Here is a 17,934-nt window from a genome sequence, read left to right on the forward strand (position 1 = left end):
CATCAGGTCTTGATGCACACAAGTACAAAAGCCCTCCAATGATGCTTCTATACTTAGTCGGATCTCCATACTCCTTGTCATCCTCAACTCCTTTTCCTTGTGGTGTAAGTGGGTTGCTTACACTCTTGCTGTCTCGCATCCCAAACTTGTCTACAAGTTTGTTTGCATATTTTTCTTGTGAAAGAAATATGCCTCCATTGTCTTGAATTACTTCCATTCCAAGAAAGTAGTTCAACAATCCAAGATCCACCATCTCGAATTCTTTCTTCATGTTCTCCTTGAATGTGTTGATGCTCTGAATGTTGCTTCCTGTGATGATTATATCATCCACATATAGACTCACGATCAACACATCTCCTCCTTGCTTCTTGATGTATAAGGCCGCATCATTCATACTCCTCTCAAAACCGTTTTGAAGAAAGTATGAATCTATCCTTCCATACCATGCCCTTGGGGCTTGCTTTAAACCATATAAAGCTTTGTGTAGCCTTAACACCTTGTGTTCCTTCCCGTGTGTCACATACCCAGGCGGTTGTGTGACATACACTTCTTCCTTGAGGTCGCCATTGAGAAAGGCTGACTTCACATCCATCTGATACAATCGCCACTTCATCTGAGCCGCATAGGCAAGTATGGCTCGTATTGTATCATGTCTTGAGACAGGAGCAAACGTCTCAAGGTAGTCAACACCATACTCTTGAGAGAACCCTCTTGCAACTAGCCGCGCCTTGTGCTTGATGTGATTGCCGTTTGCATCGGTCTTGATCTTGTAGATCCACTTCACACTTATCACATTCTTCTTCTTTGGCTTGTCCACTAGTTCCCACGTCTTGTTCTTCTCAATCATGGCTATCTCCTCATTCATTGCTTCTCTCCATTCCTTGGTACCACACGCTTCATCATAAGTGTATGGTTCTTCATTTGCATGAAGACAAGCTTCTATAGCTTGAGCCGCTTCATCAAGCTCTACTCTCGGTGCCCTTTCCATGATATCAACCATGGACTTGAACTTCCTTGGTGCCTCAGAAGTTTCTTCATCTCCACTACTAGTATCATGATCATCATTTTGAAAGAGAACAGGACTGAAAGTACCTCCAAATTGTTCCTCAGGACTGGATGCACCTTCGGTTTGTTCCTCAGGACTGGATGCACCTTCGGTTTGTTCTTCAGGCGAGTGAGAGTCTTCCATAGACAACTCCAATGTCTTCCTCACTTCTTCTTGCCTTTTCCAATCCCACTTCTTTCCTTCTTCAAACTCGACATCTCTTGATACTTCAATCTTCTCATTCTCCAAAATGAGAACTCTATAGCCTTTGGATTGGTTGCTATATCCAACAAAGACTCCACGCTTTGCCTTGACGTCTAGCTTCCTCCTCTTTTGATTTGGGATATGTATGTAGCATATGCTACCAAACATTCTCATGTGTGACACATCTGGCTTGTGTCCACACCACTTCTCTATAGGAGTGACATCTTCTTCTATTGCCTTTGATGGCAGACGGTTTTGAAGATATGAGGCAGTGTATACCGCTTCTGCCCATAACTTGAGCGGTAAGTCTTGCTCTGCCAACATCGATCTAGCCATCTCCACCAAGGTCCTATTCATGCGCTCCGCTGCACCATTTTGTTGTGGTGAATAAGGCAAGGTGACTTGCTTATTGATTCCTTCTTCTTCACAGAACCGGTTGAATTCTCGTGAAGTGAACTCACCACCTCCATCTGATCTCAGTGTCTTGATGGTACAATCCGACTGCTTCTCCACCATTGCTTTGAACTTCTTGAACAGTGAGAATGTCTCTGACTTTTGCTTCATGAAGTATACCCAACACATGTGAGTATGATCATCCAAGAATAGCAAAAAGTATCGGCTTCCATCAACAGACTGGTGCTGCATCGGCCCACATACATCCGTATGTACAATCTCAAGCTTCTCTCTTGTCTTAGTTTGAGATTCCTTTGGGAAGCTTTTGCGTGATTGCTTTCCAAGTCTACACGCCTCACATGCTTCCTTCTTGACTTTAAACTTTGGTAATCCCTTTACCAAGTCTTTGTCTTGCATTTGTTGCAACCTTTTGTCGCCTACATGACCAAGTCTCTTGTGCCATGTCTCCATCTTTCCTTGCTCACTAGCGCTCAAGGCCTCTTCTACCTGAGCCGAACTCATCCTGATTCGATAGCTTTTGTGAGTCATTGGGATATCCATTATCCTCCTTCCTTTTGCATCATCTATGATGCATCTCTTCTCTTGGAAACTCACCCGGTATCCGCTTGAAACAATTTGTGGAACACTCAACAAATTTTTCGCCAAACCCGGAACCAAGAATACATTTCTGATGGTCTTCTTGCCACCTTTAGTCATGACGGTAATGTCTCCTTTACCGGCTGTCATGACTGTGCTTCCATTTCCAATCTTTATTGGAACCTTGATACTCCTATCAAGCTTTGAGAAGTAACTCTCCTCCTTTGTCATATGATTAGTTGCTCCACTGTCTACTAACCAGACATCTTCCATCACTGTTGTTGCTGCTTCGCTCGCACTGAACAACATGTGATCTTCATTTGAGTCTTCTTCAAAACTCACATGTGCCTTCTCTTTCTTCTTTGAGTAGCACTGATTTGCAAAGTGGCCTAACTTGCCACAATTGTAACACTCCTTGTTACTTCTGTGATCCTTCTTTGGATCTTCCTTCTTCTGTTTCCTCCAACACTCGCTCTCATTGTGGTTGTTTCTCTTGCAGAAACCGCACCACTTCTTGCCTCCTTGGCGCTTTGAGTTGTCTTGTGTAACACCAGAATTTTTGTGTTTAACACGAGCATCGAATGCTCCTTCACTGGTGCTTTCTTCTCTTGCAGCCAGCCTTGCTTCATGAGCCTTCAAGATCCCGATCAACTCTGTCATCTTTGTTGAAGTCAAATCGCTTGTTTGCTCCAACACACTGACTATGCTATCGAACTTGGCTGGGAGAGAGATGAGTATCTTCTGTATGAGTTGAACATCTGACTTCTGTTCACCATGATAAGTTAATTGATTTGCCAATTCAACTATCTTATCTGTGAAGACCTTAATGTCTTCATTCTCATACATCTTCAGATTCTCATACTCCCTTCGCAATGTTTGAAGTTTAATCAAACGAACTTGAGGAGAGCCTTCATACTCCTCCTTCAATGCATCCCACGCCTCTTTGGATGTTGATGCTGCTGCAATCCGTGAGAATATATGATCCGATACAGCAGTTTGCAAGATTTGCAAAGCCAATGTATCGTTCATCATCGCTTCTTCTCTAAGCGATCTTGCCCTTGCTGTTTCAGGGGTTTCATCCACTTGTGCTGGTGGGGCTGCTACGCCTTCTTCAACCACAGACCATAACTTCCTGGTCTTGAGAATGGTTGTCATCTTGATGCTCCAGAAGTCGTACTTCTCTCCATCAAATATGGGGATTACTTGATTCTTCATCGTTTCGAGTGATTCCGAAATCGTATGACAAAATCCTCTAGCCTCCTTTTCTCCACGCCAAGTGTTTCTCTTACTAGTGCTTTTTCCTTTGTCCTCTCAAACGTAAAGCTCTGATACCATGTTAATCTTTTACCAACCGCTTGTGTTACACAATGATCACAGTGTGTTACACACGAGTTCGAGAGAAAGAATAAGATAGACGTTTCAGACTTATAAACTTTTCTGAAAATACTTTTGTATTATTGAGATTCGGTTATTATGTTTACAACAGATGATTGATCTTTATATAGAGATCGAATCAATACAAGTATAAGAGACACAACTCTTTATACTAAAGGACACAACTTGAAGAGTTACAACTCTTTGTGTAATAACATAAATAACTAACTTATGTAAATGTATCAAGGAGAGATTAGATTATAGTTTAACACTTCTACTAAACCTCTCTGTAGAATATTCCACTAGCTTACTCCACAGCTCTCCCACATTCATTTCTTGCAAACCAATCCTTTCCACCACCTGACTGACATTTTGCAAGGCTTGGAGACCAAATGTGTAGTATGACATGAAGGCTCTTCCAGACTGTGGATAAAGTAGATTGAGAGTGTTATAGAATGATAACTGTTTTTGCAAGAGCAACCAGAGAAGCGTACCTGTGAAATGGCAAGCCATTGAAGCATGATCTTCACTTCTGGATCACCTCCAAACACCCCACAACCCCAGTTCCCTGTAGCTACACCAATCTTCTTCTCTTCATGATCAATACACAATCTCTCCGAGCATTCGACAACTTGGCTCCCTGAAGCTGATGATGGAAGAGTACCCGCTTGATGTTTACACTGATGCAAGTATCCAGTAAAAGCCTTGTTAACCTCCCGAAGGAGTCCATCAGGTTTGTACTGTCTCCTTCCTGGCCTAGGCATGGCATCTATAGCTACAACTCTCGTTTTACGCCTCATGTAACTATCTAACTCCTTGTTGTCTAAGTAATCACCGGCAAATTGGAAGGAAGATCCAAACCTGAACCATGTTTTATTGAACTTATAACAATAAAATTATTATATCTAATTAATTGGTAGTTAATTACCCTGTGTATAGTGTAAATCTTTCAGCACCAACAATCTCAATTGCTTCATTTTTATCCATACTAGGCAAGAATAACATTCCAGCTATGAGTTCTGGATTCATCATGAATCTTATTTCTTCCTATATAGAAAGGTGTCTTCAGTACATTATATCATCATATTCAGAATAATATGAAAGAAGGTAGTAACATTTTCAGACCTGTAGACATCCATGACGAAGAGTAAGACCTCCAAAATATTCGTCAGCAAACTCTACCTCAAGAGCTTCACCGGGTTGATCTTCTATAACTCCAGTGGTGTGAACCTACTCCAGTAAAACCATGAGGCAAGAGAATGGACTGAGAGGTAAATAACACTTAAATGTTGCAACGTATTAGGACATCATCCAATATCGGAATTGGAAGGAATCTTAAATAGTATATAAGAAAGATGTATAATCTACTTATCACCAAATGGTTTTACGTTGGAAATCCATCCATCAAACGTAACATAACTTTACCTGAACGGAACAAAGCGGGGTGGTGGATTTGGCCCAGTAATCAGCCTCCGGATAAGAGACATAGTTCGGATTGTATTCTAGAGGAAGAACTTTCCTTTCAAATGAAACAAAGCCTTTGGGCATACATTGACATATCCTTTCAAAGTAATGGACAATGCACCTTATTTTGCTCTCTTGTTTCATGCACTGACGTGTATACAGAAACCTGAAAAGAAAACACAATAAGGGTTTGTAACTTTGGGAAATATACATGTTAATTACATGTAAGGCTTAGAATGGATCCAACATACGAAAACAGTTCATCAAAGTTGATTCCTTGAAGATGTTTTAAGCGTCTGTCAACTTCAGGGAACAGACAAAAGAAGGAACATGCAAGAATAGCTGCAATCAACTCCTACATAAGACCCAAAAATAATACTGACTGAGGGATGGTGAGAAATGCAACATAGCACATGCATATAGCTTACTACTCATATAATGAACAACATAGCACATGTTTTTTTAAACTCAGTGAGTATATACCTGGCTAAGAAACACAATCCCAGCTTCTTGTGGGCCTAATAGACGAAGCCCGGACGTAACTCCATCAAGAACATGGTCTGCATTCTGATAATGCGTTTCTAACATTGAAGGTAACTGGAGAAGTAATCCACATAATGCAGGAACCACCTCACCAAAGAACTTAGCTGACTCTTCTCTTGATATTTTCTACCTCACATGGTAATGTTCACATTTAGTATATCAGACACAATGAATCAAAAAGCACCAAAAGGAACCAAGAAAGTTGAAGAAGAATCATTACCTCGTCAAAGAAAAGAGGATAACCTTGTGACGCACATGGTGCGAGATGAGATGCATCCAAGGAGAGGGACCTCCGCATACTCGTGATACGCAAGGCAAGAGCCTCTCCAGAGTTAACCATTGACTCACTAGGCCCTGTAGACACTGTTCGAATCTCTTGTTCAACAGAAGGTGGCCAAACTAGAGATGAAGACTGAACCAGGAGAGGCAGATACTGAAGCATTGACCTAAGATCTTCCCTCTTCTCCATCCTTATTGGCTGCCACTAGTTTGCTGAAATCAATCTAAAAACGAGTAGATAAAAGTCAATGATTAAGGAACGCAAATGGAGATTTGATGTTGTTTCTTATATTACTTAGTTCGTTGACTTCCTTGATGAACAAGAAAATCATTTTATTTCTTTATTACCAGATGACACCAGAGTCAAACAAGAACACGTTGTCCTGAGAGACTCGGTCCATTTGGAGAAACTCTCAGACAAGAGTGAGACGGCGTGAAGTCTATACCATGTAGTTAGAAACGGCTCCCAGTTTTCCTGAACCGAACCTCATATAAGTATTTGGTTGGGCGTACCGGTTAATTCCGGTTTGGTTCTGTAGAACACACAAACAAATAAAAAATCAAGACTTTGCAAAATTTCCATTTCACTCTGGAATCTTGAGAGAGTCGTCCAAGACAGAGTTACCTCGTGAGATTCAACGTAAGCTTCTCTTTCGTAGGTTACTTTTTTTGTATTAAAATATCACTTTTTTGATATATGGGTTTTGATGATTTGATGGTAGATTGTTGGTGGTGGTACACCATGGGTGGGGTTATGCAGAAGTTCCTAGTGGCATCAATGTTCATGTGGATTCTTCCTGTTGCCATATTATACGGATTCAACAATGATTTGCTTCCTGGTAAGGAGGAAGAAGGGCCTAGTAGTAATGCATCAGGGTTGACTTTTTTGTTTTGTTGATGTGTTGCTGCTTTTGCCTGTGGTTGTTAGGACCAATTTGTTCTCCTAATAAGGCCACATGTTCAGGAAGCCTGTAGTGTTTTGTAATTGCATCCATGATTCTGCCGTGTAGTTTCTATAGATATAAAAAAAAGAAGGTGTTTAGAGCTTGGAGCTCTTGAGAGAAGTCTTGTAAGAAATTATCAGGTTAGGCAAATAACTCTGGTTGTTGGTTTTGAGAATGGTGAGTTAAGGATTCATGTACACTACCTACCTGTTCACTTATTTGATAGGGAATTATATAATTTTTTTTTCCATAGGGAATTATTAGCTAATTGCTAATCCATCTAGCTTCACATTTTACTATCAAGTCTGTCTTACAACTATGATCTGTAGATCTATGTAATTTCTGATCATAGTCTTGTTAATTAGGAGTGACTGTTGTGTCTCCTTGTAAGAGGGTTTACACTTGCAGGGTTTGAAATTGAGTTAAACCCAGAGAACCACTATCTGAAGAAGTTAGGAAGGATGTTTAAGTTGTTTCTTTTAGGGGGAACATGTGCAAGGTAGTCTTCTTTGGTTTTCCTTAGAGAAGTACCATTAGTGTGCGCAAAAGCTCTTTTTAGTGGATCTTGATTCATGAGAATTGCTGGGCTTGTTGGGATCTGATGGCAGAATACGGATTATGATTGTAAAATCTCTTGGAAACTGAAACTGTAAACTTACTTTATCAACTTAGGTTTCAGGAAAATTGCTGCAAGAGGCTATGCTATGGTTGTAACCTTGATTCTTGTAGCACAAGCATTTTAGTCATGTAATAAAAGTTGATTATGTGTGATGGCCATTTAGTCGGCTATTGTATTTTTGGCATAATGTTACAGAAACCGTTTGGTCATCTGTTTTACCACCTCTAACACTTCTTTGTAAATCTTTGTCAGGTTCAACAACATTTTCTCCGCATTCTCTAACACTACTGAGTGGATTTCTTGCTGTGGTATCAGTCAATGTAGTGATTGTGTTCTACATCTGCCTGGCCCTGAAAGAACCTACAGATAAACACAAGCCAGACGCTTCGTTCGTCGCAGAGGCCAAAGATAATGTGAAGAAATTGACATCAGGAGTCCCAAGTACTGACCCGGCACTCAAGAAACAAGAGTAAGAGCTAAGCAAATCCCATTTTCTTAAAGTACAAGGAACAGTGCCAAGATTGCATCAAATGGAGCAGAGCTCGAGTTCTTGCAATGTATTGTTATAATTGTAGAAATTCTTGCCTGGTAGACCATCCTCCGTTGGGACATTTGAGAGGGTTTGGTGCTCTGTTTGAGCAACGGAAAGAACAATGTTCATGTTGAACAGAGACAAGAGCTAATGTTTTAAGGATAAAACTCACAAAACCAAATGTTTGTTTGGTGCTGCTCCTTCATTTCAAGGACGCTAAGTGAATTATATAGTGAAATTTTGTTTACTTGTCTGAGTTTTAAATTACTTCAACTGGACAACTGAGTTCCAGTCCAAAGATTACAATAAACATGTTAATCCAAACAAGCATATGAGAATTCAATAAATAAGTCTCAAGTAGTGTCATTCCATATAAGTCAAAGCAGAGTGGACATGATGGAAAAAAAGCTCCAAAAACATACGTGGAAGCCACTACCAGATTAAGGTAAAATACAATGTGTTGTTTTGTAGATGCCTCATGGGTCTCAAAACAAGCATATTGGCTGGCTATTGATGACTTAAGGCAGACAGTTCATTCAAAGCTAAGCATTCATAGAACCCACTTACACATCGAAAAAAATTGGTTTAAAGCTAAGCATTCCTAGAGGTTTAATATAATTATAGATTTTATTTAATTGATAACTAACTACTAAGCAACGTTAACGAAATACATTAAAAGAACTTTTTGAATGATAGTAGTTTTCACTTTATGAAAGAATGGTCGTGTACAAACTGAAGTGTAACCTTTGCTGATCTCTGTGTGAGATCACAAATTTCAATATAACTTTCCAAACAAAACTAACACGTCCCAAAGAGACAAAGACATAATGTAGATAAAAGAGTACACAAAATCCCCTACCATACCCCCAAAAATAAACCTCCTTTATGAATGCAACCAATCCAGAAGAAGTGACAAAGACACAACACACAGAACCATGCAAAAAGAGTTTACACCTTCTCTTCAGACCATAAGAGACCCCCATCATCATCGTCAATCAACCTCACCAAAAAACACTCAAACCTTCTGACCGCAACCACACGGTTTCACAAGGCTCTGGAGATAATGATGTTTCTAAAATCCACAAAAAATATGCTTCTTTGTTTGTATAACGTGGAAGCAGACGGTAATGAATCTCACCAAAATGAATATTTGTGCCTTCTCAGACACTATGACTTCTGATCATCCAAGCTTGAGAATCATATAGCAGGAACAGGAGTGCCAGCGGCTTCTGCTGCCTTCTTTTGCTTCTCCTTCTCGATCTCCACTCTTCTCACCTCTGCATGCTGTGCGATTCCGTTTGCAATCGCCTGATAAGTGAAGTCCAGTGACTGGTTAAGGTTCTGAAACCTCTGCGCATCTGATGCCTGCATAACTGTTTAATGGACAGAGGATGCAATTAAGCAAGATGTACACCTATAGTATTATGTGCTCGAGATTGGTCACAGAATAGATGTACCTCTAATTGCGTCGACAAAGAATACAAAGGCGTCCACTTCATCGATGGGTGACTGAAACTCATCGTCATCATCGCTACCATCATCAGAATCATCGTCATCTTCATCTTCATCATCATATCCGTAGGACTTTGCCTATGAAATGAACAAGCGAATTGGCAAAGAGTCAATTCTAGACATCTTTAGCAGAGGGAATTTGATATAAGCACTTGACATACCTGTGCAGCTAACTTCTTCAGTCTCATGCTTTCTGCTTCATCTCCATCCTCGGTATCATCCATCCCCATCTCCCCATCAGACCCATCATCATCCTCGTCATCACTATCGAGTCCATTCATCTCATTCTCATAATCTACTTCTGCCTCCTTTGCTTCTGCGAAAAATATGGGGAAGGGAATAATTGTAAACGTTACCACGTCAAGTGGAGAGAAAACGGGTCAATATCACAACATACCAGCTATCTGATTCTTATATGCAACAAGAAGATCAAGTGTTGCCCTGAAAACACGCTGCAGAGCTTCGTCGGGGAACTGACCACCCGGGAGTGCAAGTAATGAAGTCAAACCCAAGCAGCAAACCTTTTTATCGTGTTCCCTTGTATAAAAAAGAGTAACCTCTTCATCAGCTAATCAAAGTGATTAAGTGAATAAAATAGAAAGTCCCACCATCACACTTATAAGCTCCCATGAACATGATAAGCCATCATAATATAGATTTTAGTATTTACCTTTTGAAATTTGCTGGTAGGCCACTCTTCTTCTTTTGTTGCAACATCTGGAACCAGAGATCAAACACTGTTGAACCAAGACCCGTGTTATGCAATACACCAAGTGTTAAACCTGGATTGTAGTAAAGCATGTTTGCTACCTGTGAACATAAAGCAAAAAAAAATAGATATAGTAGTCATAATGGTGGCTCCTAGAAACGAGAGTTCAACCCCTTGCAACGTTACCTATAATTAAATCATATAAATTCTCCACACAGTTCTTACCACTTGTATAAGAAGCGACTTTAAGTAGGACGTCTCCGCTCGTTGTAACCGATCAACTGTGAGTCGGAGATAAGGTTCGACCCACTGATCCACCTGTCCTTTGCAATTCTGGAAAACAACTTCAATAAGCTTTGGAGCAGATTCAACATCACTGTCTTCTATGTTTCTGTCGGTCATAAGCTGTAGAAACAAACGCAAGATACAAATTAGCTATGAAGCTCGAACTGTATTGTTCTGTAGACTGATGAGTGTTTTGCTTGACTGGCAGAACTTGAGAGATGATTATATATATGTACAGCATCTCTACACTACAGCAGCAAGAATTGTCATATGTAATGCGGAATGTACAAAATTCCACAACTTTTAGTTTAGAAGAATCAAAAGCAGACCATATAATTGCACTATATCTATCATAAATATACTTACAGTTGAAAGAACATTAAATAGACTTTGCTGGTAGTCGGGCTCCTTGCAAGTGAGGAAATGAGCAGTTCCCCTTGATATAAAGTTGTCCATAGGAACCAAAATATCTAAATTTTCAAAGAATAAATTAGTGAATATAATTTAAAGAGATTGCCTTCCAGGTTCTGCAGTAACAGTAAACGGAACAAAAACAGATATAAGAGAAGTCATACTTGGAAAGAAATCAATTGCCCAATCGACCAATGCTTCCACCAATAATGGCCAGAGACTCCATATGTCCAAGGATATGGTAGGTGAATAAAAGGTCATGTATGATGCAATCTCCAGAACTTCTTCAAATACATCTACCAAAGCAAATAGGATGAGAATTCATTAATATCAGCATTAAAACAGTTGGAAAAAGAAAATGAGTGAACTTAAGATCTGATGCTACTACACAACAAAAGGTTCACAAGAAAAACGGACACGTAAATGTCCTTTCTAAAAATGCATACTAATGGAATCAATCAAAATGGCTAACAAATCAATCCAAAAGTATAACATCTGGATGCAATGTAACTTGCTTATATTCGAAGACCACAAACTAAGGACCAGATCTAGGTGAAAAAAGAAGAAGTAATTTTATAGATTAATATACCGTGGCCATCAGTGGTCAACATTTTCTGCATTATTGGAAGTATAGTTGGTTCTATCTCGACAAACAGCTGAGGAAGACTGCTAACAGATTCAAGGATTGTACTTATGGCACGCAAACAACCAACAGCAGCTAAAGCTCCCATGTCATCCGAATCATCACCGGCTTCTGACGTGTTTAAGCACCTCCAAAATGCAGCCGCCTGAGAAAAAAGAAGAGTCAGAAATACATATATCTCAAAGTTCAAATATTCAATAAAACTAGACACATGAGAGAGCTCATTTTCTTACCAGATTTTGGCATAATCCAAAAGCAAAAGGAGCCATCTCCTCACCGAACTTATCGACAATGGTCTCCAACGTAAAAACAAGGTCTTCATTCTCTACCTCATTCATGAGTTTGAAAAATTCTGATAGGAGCAACATCACCATCAAGTGAAACCATTAGTTTCTACCAACGGTACTGACTATCTAGTTTTTAGAAACAAGGGTTACCTACCATCAAGTAACTGAGGGAGGATTGGACGTATCTCATTCAAATCTGCAAGTTTGACCAGACAGTTTTATTAAACACACACATATATATATATAAACCCAGACACAATCAAGAAGACAACGCACACGGCAAACAAGTGCAAACAGATTCATCCATAAGAATGCGTAGGAGAAAGTCACATACCCTTGCACGCCTCAACAAATGAACGTAATGCAAAAACTGAATCAATACGGACAGGGAGATCAGGATCGCGCATTCCCGAAACAACACTGTGCAATGCTTTACGAAAGTTGTTCTGGTCTGAGAAGTTGATATGGGCATATTGTCCGGCTACCCATGCGGCCTACATCCAAAACCTTAATCGTTAAACAGACCAAGAGGCTCCCAAAGAATATACTATCTAATCCTGAATATAAAACAGGAAGTCCATCCTAAAAATATCGACAACTTTGCAGCAGTCGCCAATTATATTGCAACAATTTATCCTTTTTCCTTCAATTTTTTAAGCAATCATACATAGTTCTCAAATAAATTGAGAAGTACAACAGAAAAGCCAAAAACAATGAATACCTTTGCTCTAAGATGTCCAGCTGGACTACTGAATTCAGGAAAAATATGTTGCACCAACATATGCTCTAGTTCAGATTTATAGGGCTCCGTTTTTTTCAGTTTATCACAAAGAGCTCCAACAGCAAGCATAGCACCATCTTTTTGACGGTAGGGTTTATGTTCGGCAGGAGCTTCGTCATAACTACAAACAGTGTGAAAAAAGATTCACAACAAGACACGACTGAAGGAAGAAGATTCAAGCAGAACATCTCAAATGGAATACCTCCTGAAGATCCCTACAACAAACTGAACAAACTTTGGGAGGTTCTCTTTCCCACGTTTTTGAACCAATTCATTTACGAAGTCCATAGACGCTGTTCGCGGACTGTACAAGTCTTCGATGATATCTGTAATGCATCACAACAGATATCATTAGACGATATGTTTTAAGACTTCAAGAAATTCACTATTTTGAATACTTACTGTAACCTTTCCTCACATATTCATGTGGGTCTTCCTCCCAAAGTTTTTGATCAGAGTCATTAAAGCACATTAGAGGGAAAACAATCTCAAAAAGCAGAACATCCAGCCGAGGCAGCAGTAGGCTGTACATGCTATTCTTCGAAATGCTGCAGGTAGAATGAATTAGTGTCAAAGGATTAAGAACTCGCTTCAACGAGAAAGGGCACATTTGTCAAAATATAGTAGTAGTTTTTTCATTTATTTTTATGCTGTAGGGAATATGACAAAAATACATCTTAATACATGTTAAAAGGTAGAATATTGTTAGGTGACAAAAATGTTGAATAGTGTAAGACTAATCAAAAAACATAAATCTACAGTTTTCAAATTAAAATCTAAAACGTTAAATGGTTGACCAAAAAACAAATTTACAATACCATGGAAATAAGTATTTGAGTCAGCCAAGTGATCATTCTAATGCCAATGAAACTAAAGCACACAAGGAACCGTAAGACCAACCTGTTACTTAAGTACTGAAGGAGAAGATTGGTAACTCTGTCAGGAATATAGCCTCCAAGACGAATAGTATTCAGAAAATTTAGGTGCCCTTCCAAAATTCTGCCTGCATAAGTCTTTTGAAACATCTGGGCGAAAGGTTTGTTTTCTAGAGTCTGAAGTTTTGGGTCTCCAAATCTATCACAAACAATGTTCACAAAAAATTAAACGCACCTTCCAAGAGTACTTTTGTTTAACATATTAACTTCAGAGACATACCGACTGTAGAGCCTGTTTAAGATGTGCACTGTCCACTTCTTGACCTTCCACCAGCCCCAAGATTTTCTAAGTTCCGGGTCCATAGGTTGGCCTTCAACTGGAACAGGACGTTCGGAAACAGTTAAAAACAGAAGCATCCATGCATTGAATACGTTTGGATCAGCTAATTGCTTTGGGAGCTCCAGCTGCCACAGAAAAAAATAGTTCAAAAGAATCATGTGGTGAATCTTTGGAAAGTAACACAATGAAGATCATGATTTCCATAAATCACTATGAAAAGAACACAAAAACAGGGACTGCTTCCGGAAGCCTACGATGCCATCTTTTATTATTTATTGCGGTTTGCTAAACCAATAGAAAGAGTGTAACTAGCAAATTTTCCAATTTCCAATATGACAAGATACCATGCAATGCAAGTGATAATCTCCACTACAAGAAATCAGAGACATGGATCACAAATGGAGTTGGAACCACCTAACTAGGAGTCGTTGGCCAATATCTTTCATTCCGATATATAAATACCACACGCAACACTTAAACTGGTTTGAATTGTATCTTAGGGATGTGCATATTAAGTTTACGAAAAAAACTAAATGATTTTTTTTCACAGAAAGAAGCACAAGTAAAGTAACTGATCTGACTAGCGACTTACATATATGGATGACCAAAATATTTTGCATATCAGCTTCATAAATTCTGCTATCTCCAGTGAGGGATTTTCTATCTGAATAAGCCCATTAAAAATAGTCAGAAGTACAGGAAATGTCTCCTCCACAATGCGGGAAACTGGTGTTCTCTCCTCGTCTGACTTGAACCTAGAAAACAAAAGTATGAGACAGAATCAAAGAGATGGGGCTACTTAGGCGTAAACAATGAGATCATTATCTAGATTTTCTGCTCCTTTAAATGGAATGCAAACCCTTCGTTTCCAAAATGGAACTCATCTAAACTTCATAAGACATTACGAACACTGTTTGAAAGAGCCATGAACATCGTTGTATTCTAATAATACAAATTAAAATCCACCTTAACACTCCTTGTCCAATACATTTGTATCTTCCCTTAATTTTTTCGACTCGGTAGTAATTACGACTAAAGCTTTTTAGCCGAAGAGATACACTGAAACAGCCAAATCTGAACTACTACCACGGCAGACAACCATAACTAAAATTTCAATAAGTCTTTAAATTAATACAAACGGGAACGGGAATGGGATAGGAATGGAAAGTGTTAACTTACTCATATTTTCTAGAGAGTATCCGCAACACAAACAAAGCTCCATAAATCTGTTGATTCTGCAAGTTGTACTTCACCCAATCCAGTAGACGTGGCCATTGTTCTGGGTAGTCAGCATAAATAATTGTCTTGAGACATTCTCCAAGTTGTGATCTGGATCAGGAAATTAGGAGAAAAAAAAACAGAATTATTGGCATAGAGAAAAAAATCTAACTTCTGAAATAATCATCCACCATCCACTGATTCATAATATCTACCAGTCAAGGATATTACAAAAGACACAAAGATACATATATGAGCCTGCTAACAGTTCCAAGCCAGACAAAAAGTGATGACTATCTATCAGATAAGATGATGATACACGTAATTAGCCACACATATCGCATCTTTTCACAAAGCCACTTGAAGTCAAACCTCAGGCAGACAATCAAATTACCAGAAAGAAACCAGAAATAAAAAGCTATATTTGGCAACTTTACCTGAGTAAGGTTGGAACTTGGGTGACATAGACGAGGATGTTGTCCCTCACCAACTCTTTGTCGCTTTGCAATATCCTCGACTGCTCTCCTGCACATTCAGATACACGAATTGACCTAAGAGCTTACCGTAATCAAGACGGGTGAAGAAAAATTACAATTATTTATATCTACCAGAATCAACAGGTGACCAGTTCTTAGCAATGAAGTTCTTGAACTGAATACTAGCAATCTGACGCACCGCCATGTCACAGTTTCCATCCACGACTATCTGCAATAACCTCACCAAATGCTGCGGCGTGTGCTGCAACTGCAATAGAAGAGAGTAACGATAAACACAATCATCATGAACTACATAACTTAATCCAATATAGCTTTTCAATCAAACTCGAGAAGAGCTGTTAACACAGAATTCAAATTTCAAGTAAGAAACTAAGGAGACCTGATTGAGCTGCTGCTCGGAAGCTTTGCGTTCATCGGGATTGGGGCTGAGCGCGGCGGCTCGGAGGATCAAAGCGAGGCTAGGCAGATCCATCTTCCGAGGAGTTTGGAAATCGAGACACCACTTAGACAAACACACGATCAGAGGCAGTGGTGGACTCGATTGGAGTTTTCCGTACAAGAGACCTAGAGAGAGCTCAATTGAATTGAGTAGAGCGTGAAAGGGTTTTATTAGAGCGATAAGAATGGCGGAGAAGTAGGAAGGAAGGAGAAGAAGAAAGTTGGCGAGGGGCAAATAGAGCTGGAGAAAATATAGAGTATTTAAATCCCTAGGGTTGTTTAAAACCACTTATTTTGTTTGACCCGGGTCGTCCATAGAGCCGGTTTAGTTCGAACCAGGTTCTTCTCCGGTTAAATGTATTACATGTTTGTTCCGATAATCTTATATCTATCTATCTATTCTATTAAAAAGAGAATCCATGACTTTTTATTCATGTGTGATTTTTTTTATAAAATGGACTATCTACTAAAGTTGGTCACATTACATTTTCAATCATTAATAATTTTGATATTAAATACATATTTCGACATGTACTCTATATCTACTCTAGCAAAATAGACTGTAAATTCATTCACATATATAACCCATTATACGAAAACATATAAAAAATCAAGATTACTTGTGTTTTTCAGTACGAATACTTTTGTTTTTCAGTCAGAGAAATATTACTATATAACTCGTATGCCAGTTTCTGGTTTGTAATGTATATGAAGTTCATGTAAAGTTTGACATTCACAAACGTCTTCCCAGATTATTTGACATATTGTGTTTTCGTAGTGTTGTTTTTGCAGTCAATGAAAATATGAGAATATTTAAATTATGGTCGCTTGATATAATTACGTTGATTTAGTTGTCCTATCATTTACTAAAGATTATTTGATTGTAAGCTATGAACATATGTTAATAATTTACTGAACACATTGATGCATTTGGAGAAGATGAAGTTGGTCACTTAGATTTTTGCATAATGTGATAAAATCATATATAATATATATAGTGTGCCCTAGCCAAAAATCTAAATTAGCTATAACATGAATTATTAAAAAAATCGGTTATACAATCAAATGGTTTTCTGTTGAGTAATGGTATTTTGATATAATAGATTACCAAAGTTGTTTTCTTTATCATATTCCTGAAATGGCTAATTTAAATTTTCAAACAAGAATCAAAAAGGACATGACCTATGTTACATGGAATCGAAAAAGGATACATGGAAGTATAATCATATAAAAGCGCAAAAGCGAGATATTTTTTTAAAAAAATTAGGAAGCGGAAACATTTTGAAAGCATATCTTCTCTCTCTATATATATATATATTAAAAATATAAGAATAGTTTTATACAACTTATGTCCTGAAAAATATACAAGAATTCGTATAAAAAACTATTGTGCACAAAGATAATTCATGGTATTAGGTTAATATTTGCACATTTTTATTTTCTATATTTTAGTACAATTCATTTTTAGATCTTATATAAAAATCTTATATAAAATAAAAATATAATTTTATATTTTTTACTTATTTACGATTTTGGACTTTAAAACGGAAATAAGATTCCAAAATGAAATTGTAAACTTTCAGAATGTCTTTGGAAAGGTTACTCTGAAAATATTTTGGAAACAGTAACAAGACATCTGATAAATCTTCCTTGTAACCTAGATGATGACACGGCAAATAGCAATTGAGTAAATATTTTAATTTTTATTTAAATAAGCAGATATTGCAACGCATCCCCTAGACTATATTTGCGAAGTGATTTTGCCACATGTCGTTTCTACAATCAATTTCACAAAACAAATATGACATGACTACTGAAATTGATGACATGTCTTATAACTTAATATGACATGGACAATTGCTGTTAATTTATTTTTTTGGTAAACTTTTTAAAATATGGTAATAACTCATATATTACATTTAATGTCAATTTATATTTTTGGAA

The 17,934-nt window shown here is 38.2% G+C and overlaps 2 protein-coding genes and 1 pseudogene across 2 annotated transcripts; 1 reads left to right on the forward strand and 2 right to left on the reverse strand.

Moving 5' to 3' along the window:
* Positions 1-3,871: 3,871 nt before the first annotated feature.
* Positions 3,872-6,207, reverse strand: LOC106447017 (annotated as a pseudogene).
* Positions 6,208-6,468: 261 nt separating this feature from the next.
* BNAA04G18160D lies at positions 6,469-8,241 on the forward strand. The gene is made up of 3 exons (XM_013888873.3): positions 6,469-6,539; positions 6,622-6,738; positions 7,715-8,241. The coding sequence occupies exons 2-3, from the start codon at positions 6,642-6,644 to the stop codon at positions 7,933-7,935; spliced, it is 318 nt and encodes a 105-aa protein (XP_013744327.1). The 5' UTR covers positions 6,469-6,539; positions 6,622-6,641; the 3' UTR covers positions 7,936-8,241.
* Positions 8,242-8,676: 435 nt separating this feature from the next.
* On the reverse strand, positions 8,677-16,240 carry LOC106447013 (importin beta-like SAD2). Its single transcript, XM_048778364.1, has 22 exons — positions 15,932-16,240; positions 15,664-15,799; positions 15,493-15,580; positions 15,017-15,166; positions 14,430-14,592; positions 13,778-13,962; positions 13,523-13,696; positions 13,025-13,170; positions 12,825-12,948; positions 12,563-12,743; positions 12,176-12,335; positions 11,996-12,037; positions 11,788-11,906; positions 11,501-11,699; positions 11,076-11,207; positions 10,867-10,970; positions 10,441-10,620; positions 10,177-10,316; positions 9,904-10,043; positions 9,668-9,822; positions 9,452-9,584; positions 8,677-9,367 (listed from the first exon to the last, which is right to left on the reverse strand). Exons 1-22 carry the CDS (start codon positions 16,022-16,024, stop codon positions 9,192-9,194), a joined length of 3,120 nt encoding a protein of 1,039 aa, XP_048634321.1. The 5' UTR covers positions 16,025-16,240; the 3' UTR covers positions 8,677-9,191.
* Positions 16,241-17,934: the final 1,694 nt, after the last annotated feature.

The sequence above is a fragment of the Brassica napus genome, chromosome A4 (genome assembly GCF_020379485.1).
Source record: "Brassica napus cultivar Da-Ae chromosome A4, Da-Ae, whole genome shotgun sequence".
NCBI lineage: Eukaryota > Viridiplantae > Streptophyta > Magnoliopsida > Brassicales > Brassicaceae > Brassica > Brassica napus.

Bases quoted from the DNA above. Each gene is read 5' to 3' on its own strand.
- BNAA04G18160D (XM_013888873.3), top strand. From the start codon at position 6,642: ATGGGTGGGGTTATGCAGAAGTTCCTAGTGGCATCAATGTTCATGTGG. The intron at 6,739-7,714 runs GTAAGGAGGAAG...AATCTTTGTCAG, and splicing joins CAACAATGATTTGCTTCCTG to GTTCAACAACATTTTCTCCG.
- LOC106447013 (XM_048778364.1), bottom strand. From the start codon at position 16,024: ATGGATCTGCCTAGCCTCGCTTTGATCCTCCGAGCCGCCGCGCTCAGC. The intron at 13,963-14,429 runs GTAAGTCGCTAG...TTTCTGTGGCAG, and splicing joins TATTTTGGTCATCCATATAT to CTGGAGCTCCCAAAGCAATT. The intron at 12,949-13,024 runs GTAAGTATTCAA...GATGCATTACAG, and splicing joins ATATGTGAGGAAAGGTTACA to ATATCATCGAAGACTTGTAC.